At 36.0% G+C, this 13,925-nt stretch overlaps 1 protein-coding gene across 1 annotated transcript in view; it reads left to right on the forward strand.

The window, feature by feature from the left end:
* The window catches only part of PLA2G4A (phospholipase A2 group IVA), a 174,333-nt gene that overhangs the window by 123,513 nt on the left and 36,895 nt on the right, over nt 1-13,925 (forward strand). Inside the window, exons 11-13 of the mRNA XM_027565600.1 lie at nt 4,970-5,107; nt 5,196-5,288; nt 9,860-9,931. Coding sequence (XP_027421401.1) covers nt 4,970-5,107; nt 5,196-5,288; nt 9,860-9,931 — 303 coding nt within the window. The remainder of the gene's footprint in view (nt 1-4,969; nt 5,108-5,195; nt 5,289-9,859; nt 9,932-13,925) is intronic.

Genomic DNA, 13,925 nt, shown 5'->3' on the forward strand with positions numbered 1-13,925 from the left:
ATGTTGGCAATTTGGTCTCTGGTTTCTCTGCCTTTTCTAAAACCAGCTTGAACATCTGGAAGTTCACAGTTCACATATTGCTGAAGACTGGCTTGGAGAATTTTGAGCATTACTTTACTAGCGTGTGAAACGAGTGCAATTGTTCGGTAGTTTGAGCATTCTTTGGCATTGCCTTTCTTTGGGATTGGAATGAAAACTGACCTTTTCCAGTCCTGTGGCCACTGCTGAGTTTTCCAAATTTGCTGGCATATTGAGTGCAGCACTTTCACAGCATCATCTTTCAGGATTTGGAATAGCTCAACTGGAATTCCATCACCTCCACTAGCTTTGTTGGTAGTGGTGCTTTCTAAGGCCCACTTGACTTCACAATAATATTTTAGCAAGTGAATATTTTTGATTCATCTAGAGTAAGAAAAGGCTACTTTATGTTCAATTAGTAGTCTTTCAACATGAATGTGCCTGATTTGGGCCAGCTGCCTAACTGAGATATCGTTACCGAGATAAGAGAAGCCCCATTAACCTTCATTGTTAAGCTTCTATGATAAGGAGGTTCAAGTGGTTTCTTCCAACAGAGTTGGACAAAACCATGAAGCATTAGTTATGTGGATTTTGTACGCAGATAAGACATTCAAAGGGGCATGTTATGAATGTTCAAAGAGCTTGAGTTGTGGGGAAAAAAAAGAGAGAGAGACATGTCTATACTTTATGCCATTAAAATTTGCTTGGATTAAAATGGATCGGCTATTCAGGAAAAAAGTTAAAATATTATTTGAATTATATTATAAAAAGTCAAAGATCCCTGTTATCTTAGCTTACAGAAGTTTTATAAACTTTATTTCAATAATACTAGAGAATGTTTTTCTTCTCTCTTAGAAAAGTTTTAAACACTTTAACCTTTTGAAGACTTTAAACAAATAAACGTTAGTTGTTTAATTGGTTACATATTTTTGACTCCTCTACTTCACTACATTTCTGATAGGATTTCAAACTTTAATTTGCGTTGTCAGTGAATTTCAATTACTGAGCATAATTTACAACTTCACATCATGTTAAGTCCCTTAACAGACATTACAGAAGAAAAACATAGAATTTTCTTCCTCAAGAAAATTCCATACAGATGAAAAACATAGAATTTTCTTCCTCAAGAAAATTCCATTCCTATTGGCAAGAAAAATACACATAAAATGCTGTTGTCTGTTAGAGTATATAGACCTGACATAAAATGTAAGATATTAGAGATTTAGTGTAGTTGTAAGAAAGACTTCATAAAGGTGGTAGAACTCAGGTTCAAGTTGAACTTGGAAAGATCTACCAATTGGGGGTGAAACATCATCTTTGTGTAAAACAGTATAAGAAAATGCTCAGAAGGGAAGCCAAAGGTATGTTTCAGCGAGCAGTAAAAAGACACTAGATTTGGTTAATGTATGAACTGGTGAAGAGTGGATGGTATATTTGGAAAAACCATTAGTGTCAAGCTATATAGAAAGATTTGACTTCCAGATAGAAATGTTTCTATTCAATTATGATAAGGGGAAACATTTAATGATTTTTGGTAGGAAGCTATTTAAGTTGTGTTTTTGAAAAAAAAAAAAAGGTATTTTAATAGTTCATATGGGTAGCTTGGCACAGAAAGAAACTAACAGCCGTGGTATTACTATGTTTTTGTAAATAAGGGCTTAGAACTAGGGAGATACTGATAAGGAAAGAGAGGAGAAGATGCATGTGAAAAGCTTAAATATTACCAGTGTAATGTGTGATGGATGGATGGATTTGATGTGAGTGGGTATAGGAGTGATTTCAGTTAAGAGTTTTTTTTCTGGGCTGTGATAGCATGGTTTATAGAAACAGGTGAGCTAGACCAGGAAGAAAGGTGATGAATTCCTTTCCAGGCAAGTGTAGTGGGATGTGATGACAGCATCCTCAAGTATAAATGCACAGCAGGGAGCTGGAGACGAACAGATGGAGGTTCATGAGAGAAGTTCAAGTTTGAAATGTACTAGATCAGCAGCAGAGAAATAGTAGTCAAAATACCATGGTGACTTCTTCAGTAAGGATCAGAGAGCAAATCTGCCTCTCAAAAATGTCTCTCTTTACTGTGTGCCCAAAACCACAGCATTAAACAAGACGAGATTGCTGGAGAAGTAGGAACCAGGAAATCTTTGTTTCAGTACTGTGGATAAGGGTGTGAAACTCACAGATAAGAATTTACTTGTGGTGATACATAAAGTTTCCTAATGGTCTCTGATTCATTGCTAGTCATGTCTCACTAACTCTATGTAAATCATTATAAAACATACCACTTTGTCATGAAGGGTATATGTGCCATTTGGCTTTGATGTGAATTGAATTGCATTGTGTTCTCATCACAATTGTGGTTTATAACTTGTTTTACAAAAGTAGAACGTTCTATATTATTGAGTAAATAATAAAAACATACATATCCATGATTTTTTTCCCACAACTTTGAGGACAGATGTTTTAAAATTCAGAATACTTTAGATTTTGAAGTTATAAAATATACTTACACTACATATTATATGTGCTTATAATATATATTCCACAATGTCTGACTGGGGTCTTATAATCAAATAGTGATTTCTCCAGTGGGATGTATTGATATTCACATTGAGTGGGATATGTAAAGATTAAGCCTCATATAAAGATTAAGACTGGTTTTCTACTAAATGAGTTCAGGGCAAATTTTACCATCGAATGAATAGCAAAGGAATTGCAAAATCCAATAGCTAAATCCAATGTGAATTTTGGAGTTATTTGGATTTTAGATTGTTGGATAAGGGGTTAAAGACGCAAAAATTTTAGAAAGGGGAAAACAGATGAAAAAGGAGGACAGAGGGTTTGGGGTTAGGCAGGGATGCATGGTAGTTGGATTCCATAGAAAATGGTCAACAAAGACTTTGAACTAAAGGGTAAAAAGGAGCAAGCCTTATGATTACAGAAGGAAATAGTGAGCATAAGGGCTGCAAGGTGGGAATGAGCTTGGTCTCTTGGAGAAAATTAAGAAGGTATGTGGCTGAAGTGGAATAAGCAAGACAAAATGTGCTAGAAGATTGTTTAGGACATGGGTCAGTCAGGGAGCATGAGCCAGACCATCATGAACATTTCTCGACCGTGTTTCTATTTCAGTAAATAAGAAGCCATTGGAAAGTTTTCAACTGGCATTAGTATGCTGTGATTTGTATCTTTAAAAATTCATTCTGGCAACAGGGTATCTAAAAGATAGTAGGGGAATAGAGAAGATGTTTTAAGAGGCTATTGTGAGGATCCAGGGGAGAGTATGGCAGCTTATACCAGTATGGTCTTGGTGAACAAGTGGATCACTAGCCAGTTTCTAACCACATCTGATGATAGAGCCTACAGAACTTGATTTTTTTCTCTTTGAGATATAAGAGAAAAAGGACCATCAAGAAAAATCCTGCCAGATTTCTCTGGCAGTCCAGTAGTTAAGTGATCGCCTTCCAATGCAGGGGGTGTGAGTTTGCCATCTTGTTGGGGAGCTGAGATCACACATGCCTTGTGGCCAAAAAAGCAACATTTAGCAATCTTGTAATAAATTCAATAAAGACTTTAAACTTTTTCCACATCAAAAAAAATCTAAACTCTAAAAAAGTTATTCTAAACTGTGGTAAGGATAGTATGGATGGTGGTATGAATATATGAAAAGAAGTACCATTTACAAAGAAGGGCAAGATTGAGAGACTGACAAGGAAGTGGGATTCAGAGCTAGGAATTCTGTTTGGATATATTAAGATTCAGATGATTTTTAGACATAGTTATAACCACAGGAATACATGAAATATAATAGTGGCTACTATTTTCTGAGTGATTAAAATGTACTATGTCCTCTTCTAAGTTCTTTAAGTTTCTTAACTCATTGGTTCCTTCCCAAAATCTTGCAAACTATCTACTGATTTTATTAGCATTTTACAGATTAAGAAACTAAGACACAGAGAACACATGTAATCTACCCAAAGCTTCATAGTTAATAAACAACAGAACAGAATTTGAGCCCAAGTTTCTGGCTGCAGCGCCTCTGCTCTGAGAAAATAAACTCTGTTGGCTCTATTCCTATGCATTTCTGAATATATACAATATAAAAGCTTTGCTTTGTAATCTTTTGAGTTAAAATAATGGTTAATAAGCAAAATTAAGGAAAGATGAAGAAAAGGCAAATGTTAGACACCACTTTCTTCCATTTTTATAGTCTGCTTCCATTATCAGAAAGAGTTTAATTTCTTTTGTCTCCTCCATGTATTTTAAACATCTGAGTCAGCAGTTTTAAAACTGTCTAATTAAGATGGACTTTATAATAGATGTCTGAGTTTTTAAATGCCAAAGGATATTCAATTTGTGCAAAGTAAGGAATCCTTTTGTGTTCTCATCTTATTCATCTGTGAGCTTCCTCCCCAATTTCTATATGTCATACACATGGTTGTTCGTTGCTGTTCAGTCGCTAAGACGTGTCTGACTCTTTGCTGCCCCATGGATTGCAGCATGCCAGATTTCCCCGTCCTTCACTATTTCCTGGAGTTTGTTCAGACTCATGTCCATTGTGTCAATGATGCCATCCACCATCTCATCGTCTGTCACCCCCTTCTCCTCCCGTGATGACTCAGACGGTAAAGAATCTGCCTGCAATGTAGGAGACCCAGGCTCAATCCTTGGGTGATGAAGATCCCCTGGAGAAGGGAATGGCTCCCCACTCCAGTATTCCTGCCTGGAGAATCTCATGGACAAAGGAACCTGGCAGGCTACAGTCCATGGAGTTGCAGAGAGTCAGACACAATTGAGTGACTAACACTTTTCACTCTCATATATATGATAGATAGTTGTTAATTTTTAAAAATATTTTAAATGAATGAGAATAATTATGCCAGTGTTGGAGTAATCTGTGTGTATATCTCTGTAGTATTTTTCTAGTAATGGATTGCATTTTTAAAAATCATTTCAGATTGGGTTGAATTTAGTCCATTTGAGATTGGCATGGCTAAATATGGTACTTTTATGGCGCCTGACTTATTTGGAAGCAAATTTTTTATGGGAACAGTTGTAAAGAAATACGAAGAAAACCCCTTGCATTTCTTAATGGGTAAGTGATCCCAATCTACCATGAGTTTGTTTGACTGTTTTGAATCTTGGTACATTCTAAGTCATATTCTGTGTTTGCTCTTCTTTAGGTGTCTGGGGTAGTGCCTTTTCTATATTGTTCAACAGAGTCTTGGGAGTTTCTGGATCACAAAGTAAAGGTTCCACAATGGAAGAAGAACTAGGTATTGTAAAAACATGCTTGCATTGATCATAATTATACTATACTGATAAACTTCATTAACACATACATATAAAGTTAAATCTTCATAAAATTGTAATTATTCTAATGCTATCAATATTTTAGATGAATCAACATAATTATTTGCTAAAAATATATGCTTTTACCTCTTAACTATTGTTTTGACATTGAGGTTGTGGAGTTCATAGAAACTACTGATTCCTGAGAATCCTTTTTTTTTTTTTTTTTTTGCCCCTTACTTTTTTTAATTGAAGGATATTTGCTTTACAAAATTTTGTGGTTTTCTGTCATACATCAACAAAAATCAGCCATAGGTACACCCATGTACCTTGCATTTCCCTCCTCACCCCACCCCGCTAGATTGTCACAGAGCCCTGTTTGAGTTTCCTGAGTCATATGGCATATTCCCATTGGCTATCTGTTTTACATATGGTAATGTAAGTTTCCATGTTACTCTCTCCATACATCTTACCCTCTCCCTCCTCCCCTCCCCTTCCCCGTGTCCTTAGGTCTGTTTTCTATGCCTGTTTCTCCATTGCTGCCCTGAAAAGAAATTCATCAGTAGCATCTTTCTAGATTCCGTATATTTGTATGATCTATGTATATGATATTTATATTTCTCTTTCTGATTTACTTCACTCTGTATAATAGGCTCTAGGTTTGTCTCCCTCATTAGAACTGACTCAAACGCATTCCTTTTTATGGCTGAGTAGTATTCCAGTGTATATATCTACAGTGGAATCAGTTTTACTAGAGCATCTTTATTCCTTTTAGTTATTATATATCAAAACATACTATTCGTATTAGAGAATACAAGTGGTCCCTGACTTACTATGGTTCAACTGACAAGTTTTTAACTGTATGACAGTGCAAAAGTGACATTACTCAGTAGAAACCATACTTCAGATTTTGAGTTCTGACCTTTTTCAGGCTAGCGATAAGATTGGGAGTACGATACTCCTTCCCAATAGCAAGCTGCCACTCCCAGGCATGTCAGCCATGCAATCACAATGGTAAACAACCCATATACTTAAAACCATCTGCACCCTATCAAGCATTCTGTTTTTTGCTTTCAGTATAGCATTCTATAAATTATGTGAGCTCTTCAACATTTATTATAAAGTGGACTTTGTGGTAGATGATTTTGCCCAACTGTAGGCTAAATGTAAGTTTCTGAGCATGTTTAAGGTAGGCTAGACTAAGTTGTGGTGTTTAGTAGATTAGATGTATTAAATGCATGCCTGAACCCCCCTCCCACTTCCCTCCCCATACCATCCCTCTGGGTCATCCCAGTGCACCAGCCCCAGGCTTCCTGTATCCTGCATCGAACCTGGACTGGTGATTCATTTCTTATATGATATTATACATGTTTTAATGCCATTCTCCCAAATCATCCCCCTCTCCCTCTCCAGGATGTGGAGCATGTGTACACTCGTGGCAGATGCATGTTGATGTATGGCAAAACCAATACAATATTGTAAAGTAAAAAAAATTAAAAAAAAAAAATGCCTGATGCATCTGGCAAAATTTTCCCCTTACAGTAGGCTTATTGGGATGATGTAACTCCATCGTAAGTCTAGGGGGATCTGTTCTCCTTTTATGAATAAGGGCAGCTTTTGGACGATTAGATTCATCAACAGTTGAACACAATATGATACTTAAATTCAAGCTTGATAGTTTATTTACCTCTTCAATACTACCTCATTAGAATTCTGTTAACTTCTTATAGCTAATTCATACCAAAAACATGAAAAAAATATTTCAAATCACAGCTAATAAACTACTGCTAATAATTTTCTTCAAATCTAACTCATGAGCCCATAATAAATTAAAAGTAATTTTTATACAACTTGTAAAAAGTAGACAAACTCAATTGAGGACCAGTAGTTTTCATTTGTTATAATATTAATGCCATAGAAACATGTTATCTTTAATGAATAAATTTGATTTACACAAAGCATACATTCAGGATCTCTCAAGTGCCGTGCCATCTGTATCGTAGTCAACACCGAATTTTTGTTATGACTATTTTGACTGGAAGTAGGAAGGGTCAGGGGAATTCTGAATTTGAATTTGGGGCCAGCCCAGCAGGGTCTGGGGAGAAGGATCCTGGAGATCAACAAAGTACCTCTCTATCTCCTCTTCTGTGCCTCTGAAGTAGCCCACATCTATTTCAGAGTTAACAGAACAACATAAATGACTTTTTCAACAATCTCTTTGAAAAATACTTGCATGTTAACAACTTATTGTAGGATTTTTTTTCTAATAAACTGTCCTTAGTTATTGCAGACAATGACAGCTGATTTAATTAAGCTCTATATGCAAAACACAAATGCAATTATAACTTTAATTGATGTACCCCAACTTGACTTTTAAAAAGTGTGAAGTCACTCTTCCTGCAAGAGTTGATTTTCAATATGTGAGATATATATATATATATATATATATAAAGTGTAGCAATTTTCTATAGTCCTTAATATTTTGGGTGTAATTCTTAATAAATAATGTGAAACTGATCTTATGATATCCCTAGAGTCAAAGACTTTAGAATAAAAATAAAAACAACCAAAGAGGCACTTTGTCCTTTAACTTGCTCCTGTCTTCTGAGCATCATGCAGGGAACAAGCAGCCAAGGTTGGTGGAACTTGGAGCGATGTCTGACCTTAACCACAGAGCCACATGCTCCTAAGGGTAACTGCAAGGCAAAGTGTTTAATGCTGAAATGCTCTGAACAGTGACTTATTTTAATGAACACTGTATCCCAGATGAATATCCTGTTCTCACCTTTAATTTTGTGGGTATAATAAATTCTTCTCTAAGCTATGTGAAGATTTCAGTCAAGAGATAAAAAGGAGAGAAAAAGAACAGAATTGCTGCCTTTTGTGAGGCTTGCTTCTCTTGCTCTTTCTTGAATAATCCAGATAAACCCATGGTTTGTTGCTTTTTCTTCCTAAGACAGGAAGAGAATAGGACTGAAACAACACATCTGAGGCTGGATGAGACAATAGCTGAAGGCTGAGGAAAAGGAGAATGTTTATACTCAATATTCTTGAGAATATGCTTTTTTGTTAGATGTCCCCTTTGAGACCAGTGGTTGGCAGCTTTTTTACTTTCACTGTGTGTCAGAATTAAGGGGAATATTGTGTCCTGAGAACCCCCGGCCGGCAGGATGCATGTTACCTCAGATTAGGGAAGGGTTTCCAGGAATGAGACCAGAGAGGTGAGTGATTGAGGGGAATCTCAGGACTCCTGGTGACCCTTTCATCCATTGGCCAGCTAAACTCTGCCTCTTAAAGGGATGCTCAGAGGTGGTTTTAGTTTCATTTTTCTCTTTCAAAGAAAGATTTTAAGGTCAATTGGAGTGTAATATGAGCAAACCAAATGTTATACCTACATTTTTCTGAGTTTAAAAGCCCAAATGGTTCTATCACTGAAAACTATAAATTTGAAGTCAGTCAAAAAAATAAAAATTCTATTGACTAATAGAAGGAAAAAAAAAAGTCACTCTACAGAAAAGGATTTCATGTAAAATAAATGTTCTCTCAAAGTTTAATTTTTCTATAAATGATGATTATAAAATGGTCTGTGTATTCCATAATTTGGGTACTTTTTTACTTGAAAAAAGAGAGCTAGGTATAATGCTAAATTTTACTCTTATCTTTAAGGCTTTATGGTTTCTATTTTAGTTTTTGTAACTGTTCTCTTAATACATTCTGAAGAAGCACAAATTGAAACCAAAACACACATTTCAGTAGATAATATTCATTAGTATTTAGTAAAAAGTCCCCTCATATTAGTAACTTCATTCATCTTAGTAAAACCGTTGTAGCCCATTGTAGATTTTGGCTTTACCCTATACTGACTATCATAAACGTCATTTTCACATATTTAATTAAAGAAAAATGTATCTTTTGGGTAATAAGAATTCTATAATCAAGCTGTTCTTCCTGTAAGAATTAATACAAACAAAAATTCTCCCCTTTAAATCACATATGAATAAATTCTAAACTATTTTTTTGTGCTCTGGGACATTTTGTTTTCCAATGAGAAATTTGTTTTTTTTTTCATATAAATTTATTTATTATAATTGGAGGTTAATTACTTTACAATATTGTATTGGTTTTGCCATACATCAACATGAATCCGCCACAGGTATACACGTGTTCCCCATCCTGAAGCCCCTCCCTCCTCCCTCCCCGTACCATCCCTCTGGTGGTGTGATACCAAACTCTCACACTTAACCACTTGCTACTATATTTTGTCTTTTATATACTTTGTTCCTTGGATTGTTTCAATTTTTGTTGCCCTTGTAAAAAGCATCTGACTTTTTATAATTCCATTTTATCCAAACTGGCTATTTCTGATATGTAGAAAATATATGTATGAAAAATACTCATAAATCTAATACATTTAAATTTACTACATTGATCTAGATTTACACTGATAAGTCTAGTAGAGCTCACTGTGGCCTTGCTGAGAGTACTTCCTTATAGTAAATTTCACTGTGAGTCTTGACACCTGAGATTCTTTCATTGTTTTGTTTTCTTTCCGCAGAAAATATTACAGCAAAGCATATTGTGAGTAATGATAGCTCAGACAGTGATGACGAATCACAAGGACCCAAAGGTAAGAGAGCTGGAAACTCCTCTGGAAGAACTGCATTAGGAAAGACTATGAATGTTTTGTCTGATTTTCTCACTCAAGATACTAATGGTAGTCTCTGCTTAAGGCACGGAGTGATAGAATTGTAGCTTTCAATACAGACAGAATCAATGCCATATATGCAATAAAATATGCAACATGTAAGTATGCCTTATTCCATTTATTTTATATACCTCAAAAATTTTATCAGTTGAACAGAGAACAAACTGAGATGGCACAACAGAAATACCAAATTCTGTGTCAAATCTGATTAGAGCACTAGGTTTCTAAGCATAGAAATGGTGATGTGGGAACATTTTTATGTAGCTTTACTAAGTAAAGTTTCATCCTTTAAAATCTTATTATTAAGTAACATTTGAAAAATTAAGTTCTCACTCCATTCCTGAGCTTTATATCCCATTGCCAAACTTCTCTCTCAAAGGGGATCAGTGATGGAGTAGATTTATTGAGAACTTTGTGTTTCATGTATCGCTTTGTTGTATAAACAGGTTCTTTTACACCTTGACAAGGCAGTTTTCACCTTGTGTGGATCACGGTAGTCCGTGTGGAGTCAGGGAAGAGCTCTGGAAAAGATCTGGCATATTTGTTGCAATTGTTATGGTAAAATGGAATGATTTTACATTTGGACAGAGCCATTTGGGCAAATGTTCCCAATAGCTCAAAAACCAAAAAACAAAACAAAACAAGAAGATTTTACAACAACTAGATGAACATGTCCTGTTATAGTTTGAATAAAATCATCTAGATTTTAAAAGAGATTAAATACTTTTTTGTCCAAAACTTAATTACTCCATCAGCTAAGGTAAGGCTATTAGAAGAGGCTGTTTTATCTTTGCTGAATCAACACTGAAATTAAAGTTCTCTTTTCAGAGCCAGGCTGTTATTTGTCAGTTGTTCGGGTCTTTTTCCTTCTATTTTGAATTTCCTTTTAATGAAGGGGGATAGAAAAAATGATGGACAGCATATGCCTACCACTTACAGAATTAATTCTGTATTGATGTTGGGACCATCAAGTAGATTAATAATGGTTTATTGATTATTAGGTAAATGGCCAAAATCATCAGTACATTTGATCACCTCTACCAGTACTGGCAGATTATCTTAAAGCTGAGAAGCTCAAGGACCCTCTGAATATGGCTGCTTTGGTTTCAATACCAGCCAACATTGGAGAATGGTATTTAGGGTGTTTTTGAGGACTTCTTATTAGCTCTTAATATTCTTTTTTCTTTTTAAATAACCTTTATTTATTAGAATAGTTTTAGACTCACAGCAAAATTGAGCAAAAAGTAGAGACAATTCCCATATATTCCCTGTATCCACACACATCACCTCCACCACTTTCAACATCCTGTACTAGAGAGGTACATTTATTACAGTCAATGAACCTATACTGACACATCATTATCACCCAAAATCTAAGCTTTCGGGTTCACTCTTGATATTGTGTGTTCAGGTTTTCACAAATGTATAATGACACATATCTAACATTATAGTGTCATCCCTCTGCTTCCCATCCCCCACCCCCCTGGCAATCCCATCTTTTTACTGTCTCCATCATTTTGCCTTTCTGGAATGTCATCTAGTTGGAATCATGCTATGGATAAACTTTTCAGATTGGCTTCCTTGTCTTCAGTTCAGTTCAGTTGCTCAGTCGTGTCCGACTCTTTGTGACCCCATGAATCGCAGCATGCCAGGCCTCCCTGTCCATCACCAACTCACGGAGTTCACTGAGACTCACGTCCATCGAGCTGGTGATGCCATCCAGCCATCTCATCCTCTGTCGTCCCCTTCTCCTCCTGTCCCCAATCCCTCCCTGCATCAGAGTCTTTTCCAATGAGTCAACTCTTTGCATGAGGTGGCCAAAGTACTGGAGTTTCAGCTTTAGCATCATTCCTTCCAAAGAAATCCCAGGGCTGATCTCCTTCAGAATGGACTGGTTGGATCTCCTTGCAGTCCAACGGACTCTCAAGAGTCTTCTCCAATACCACAGTTCAAAAGCATCAATTCTTCGGCGCTCAGCCTTCTTCACAGTCCAACTCTCAACATCCATACATGACCACTGGAAAAACCATAGCCTTGACTAGACGGACCTTTGTTGGCAAAGTAATGTCTCTGCTTTTGAATATGCTATCTAGGCTGGTCATAACTTTCCTTCCAAGGAGTAAGCATCTTTTAATTTCATGGCTGCAGTCACCATCTGCAGTGATTTTGGAGCCCAGAAAAATAAAGTCTGACACTGTTTCCACTGTTTCTCCATTTCCCATGAAGTGATGGGACCAGATGCCATGATCTTCGTTTTCTGAATGTTGAGCTTGAAGCCAACTTTTTCACTCTCCATTTTCACTTTCATCAAGAGGCTTTTTAGTTCCTCTTCACTTTCTGCCATAAGGGTGGTGTCATCTGCATATCTGAGGTTGTTGATATTTCTCCCGGATATCTTGATTCCAGCTTGTGCTTCTTCCAGCCCAGTTTTCTCATGATGTACTCTGCATATAAGTTAAATAAGCAGGGTGACTATATACAGCCTTGACGTACTCCTTTTCCTATGCATTTAAGTTTCCTCCATGTCTTTTCATGGCTTCATTTCTCTTTAGCATTGAATAGTATTTCATTGTCTGGGTATTATTACACAGTTTATCCATTCACCTACTGAAGAATATCTCGCTGCTGCTGCTGCTAAGTCACTTCAGTCGTGTCTGACTCTGTGCGACCCCATAGACGGCAGCCCAGCAGGCTCCCCCGTCCCTGGGATTCTCCAGGCAAGAACACTGGAGTGGATTGCCATTTCCTTCTCAAATGCATTAAGAATATCTTGGTGGCTTTCAAATTTGGGCAGTTATGAATGGCACTGTTATAAAACTCCATGTTCAGATTTTTATGTGCATATAAGTTTTCAACTCCTTTGGGTAAAAATGAAGGAGAATGATTTGCGGTATCATGTGATACAAGTATAATTAAGTTTTGTAAGAAACTTCCAAAGAGGTCGTACCATTTTGCTTTTCCACCATCAGTATTTGAGTGTCCTGTTGTTTCAAATTCTAACCAGCATCTGGTGTTGTCTGTTTTGGATTTTGACATTTCTAATAGGTGTGTAGTGTCATCTCGGTTTCATTTGCATCTCCCTGATGATGTGTGATGAAACATCTTTTCATAAATGTACTTGTCATCTATATGTCTTTAAAGATTTTTTTGTGTGTGTGGACCGGTTTTAAAATCTTTATTGAATTTGTTACAATATTGCTTTATTTCCTGTTTGGTTTTTTGGCCTGGAGGTATGTGGTATCTTAGTTACCTGACCAGGGATTGAACCTGCACCCCCTGCATCAGAGGATGAAGTCCTGACCATTGGACTGCAAGGGAAGTCCCCTGTAGGTCTTTTTTGGCAAGGTGTATGTTAAGGTCTTTTGCCCATTTTTAAGTCAGGATGTTTGTTTTCTTATTGTTGAGTTTTAAAAAGTTCTTTGTACATTTTGGGTACTACCCCATTATCAGATGGGTCTTTTGCAAATATTTTTTCCCAGTCTGTAGCTTGTCTTCTTCTCTTAGGGCTTCTTTGTATTTAGTCAAGTGACTTTGAACATGATTTTTAGGCATTTTCAGGTTCAGTTTTTTCAAATCTGTATTGGCATCATTTTGCCTCCTCTTTACAGAATTGCTGCAATTATAAAACTAGCAAATGCACACAAAGGGCTTTAAATTGTGAAATTTATTTTAATTAAATTTATTTTTTAAATTTTAAATTTTTTAAATAAATTTAAATTTAAATAAATTTAAAATAAAAATATTTTAAATTTAAATTATTAAATAAATAAAATTAAATTAAATTCTAATAAATAGAAATTTACTATTAGTATTAAAGCTAATAAGCAAAATATATCATTTATGTTATCTTGTTGCCATTTCCAAATATGTCATATGGAAGGTAGATCCATTGCTGGTATAGAAGTGAGATAAATTT

This window comes from Bos indicus x Bos taurus, chromosome 16, assembly GCF_003369695.1.
Source record: "Bos indicus x Bos taurus breed Angus x Brahman F1 hybrid chromosome 16, Bos_hybrid_MaternalHap_v2.0, whole genome shotgun sequence".
Taxonomy (NCBI): domain Eukaryota; kingdom Metazoa; phylum Chordata; class Mammalia; order Artiodactyla; family Bovidae; genus Bos; species Bos indicus x Bos taurus.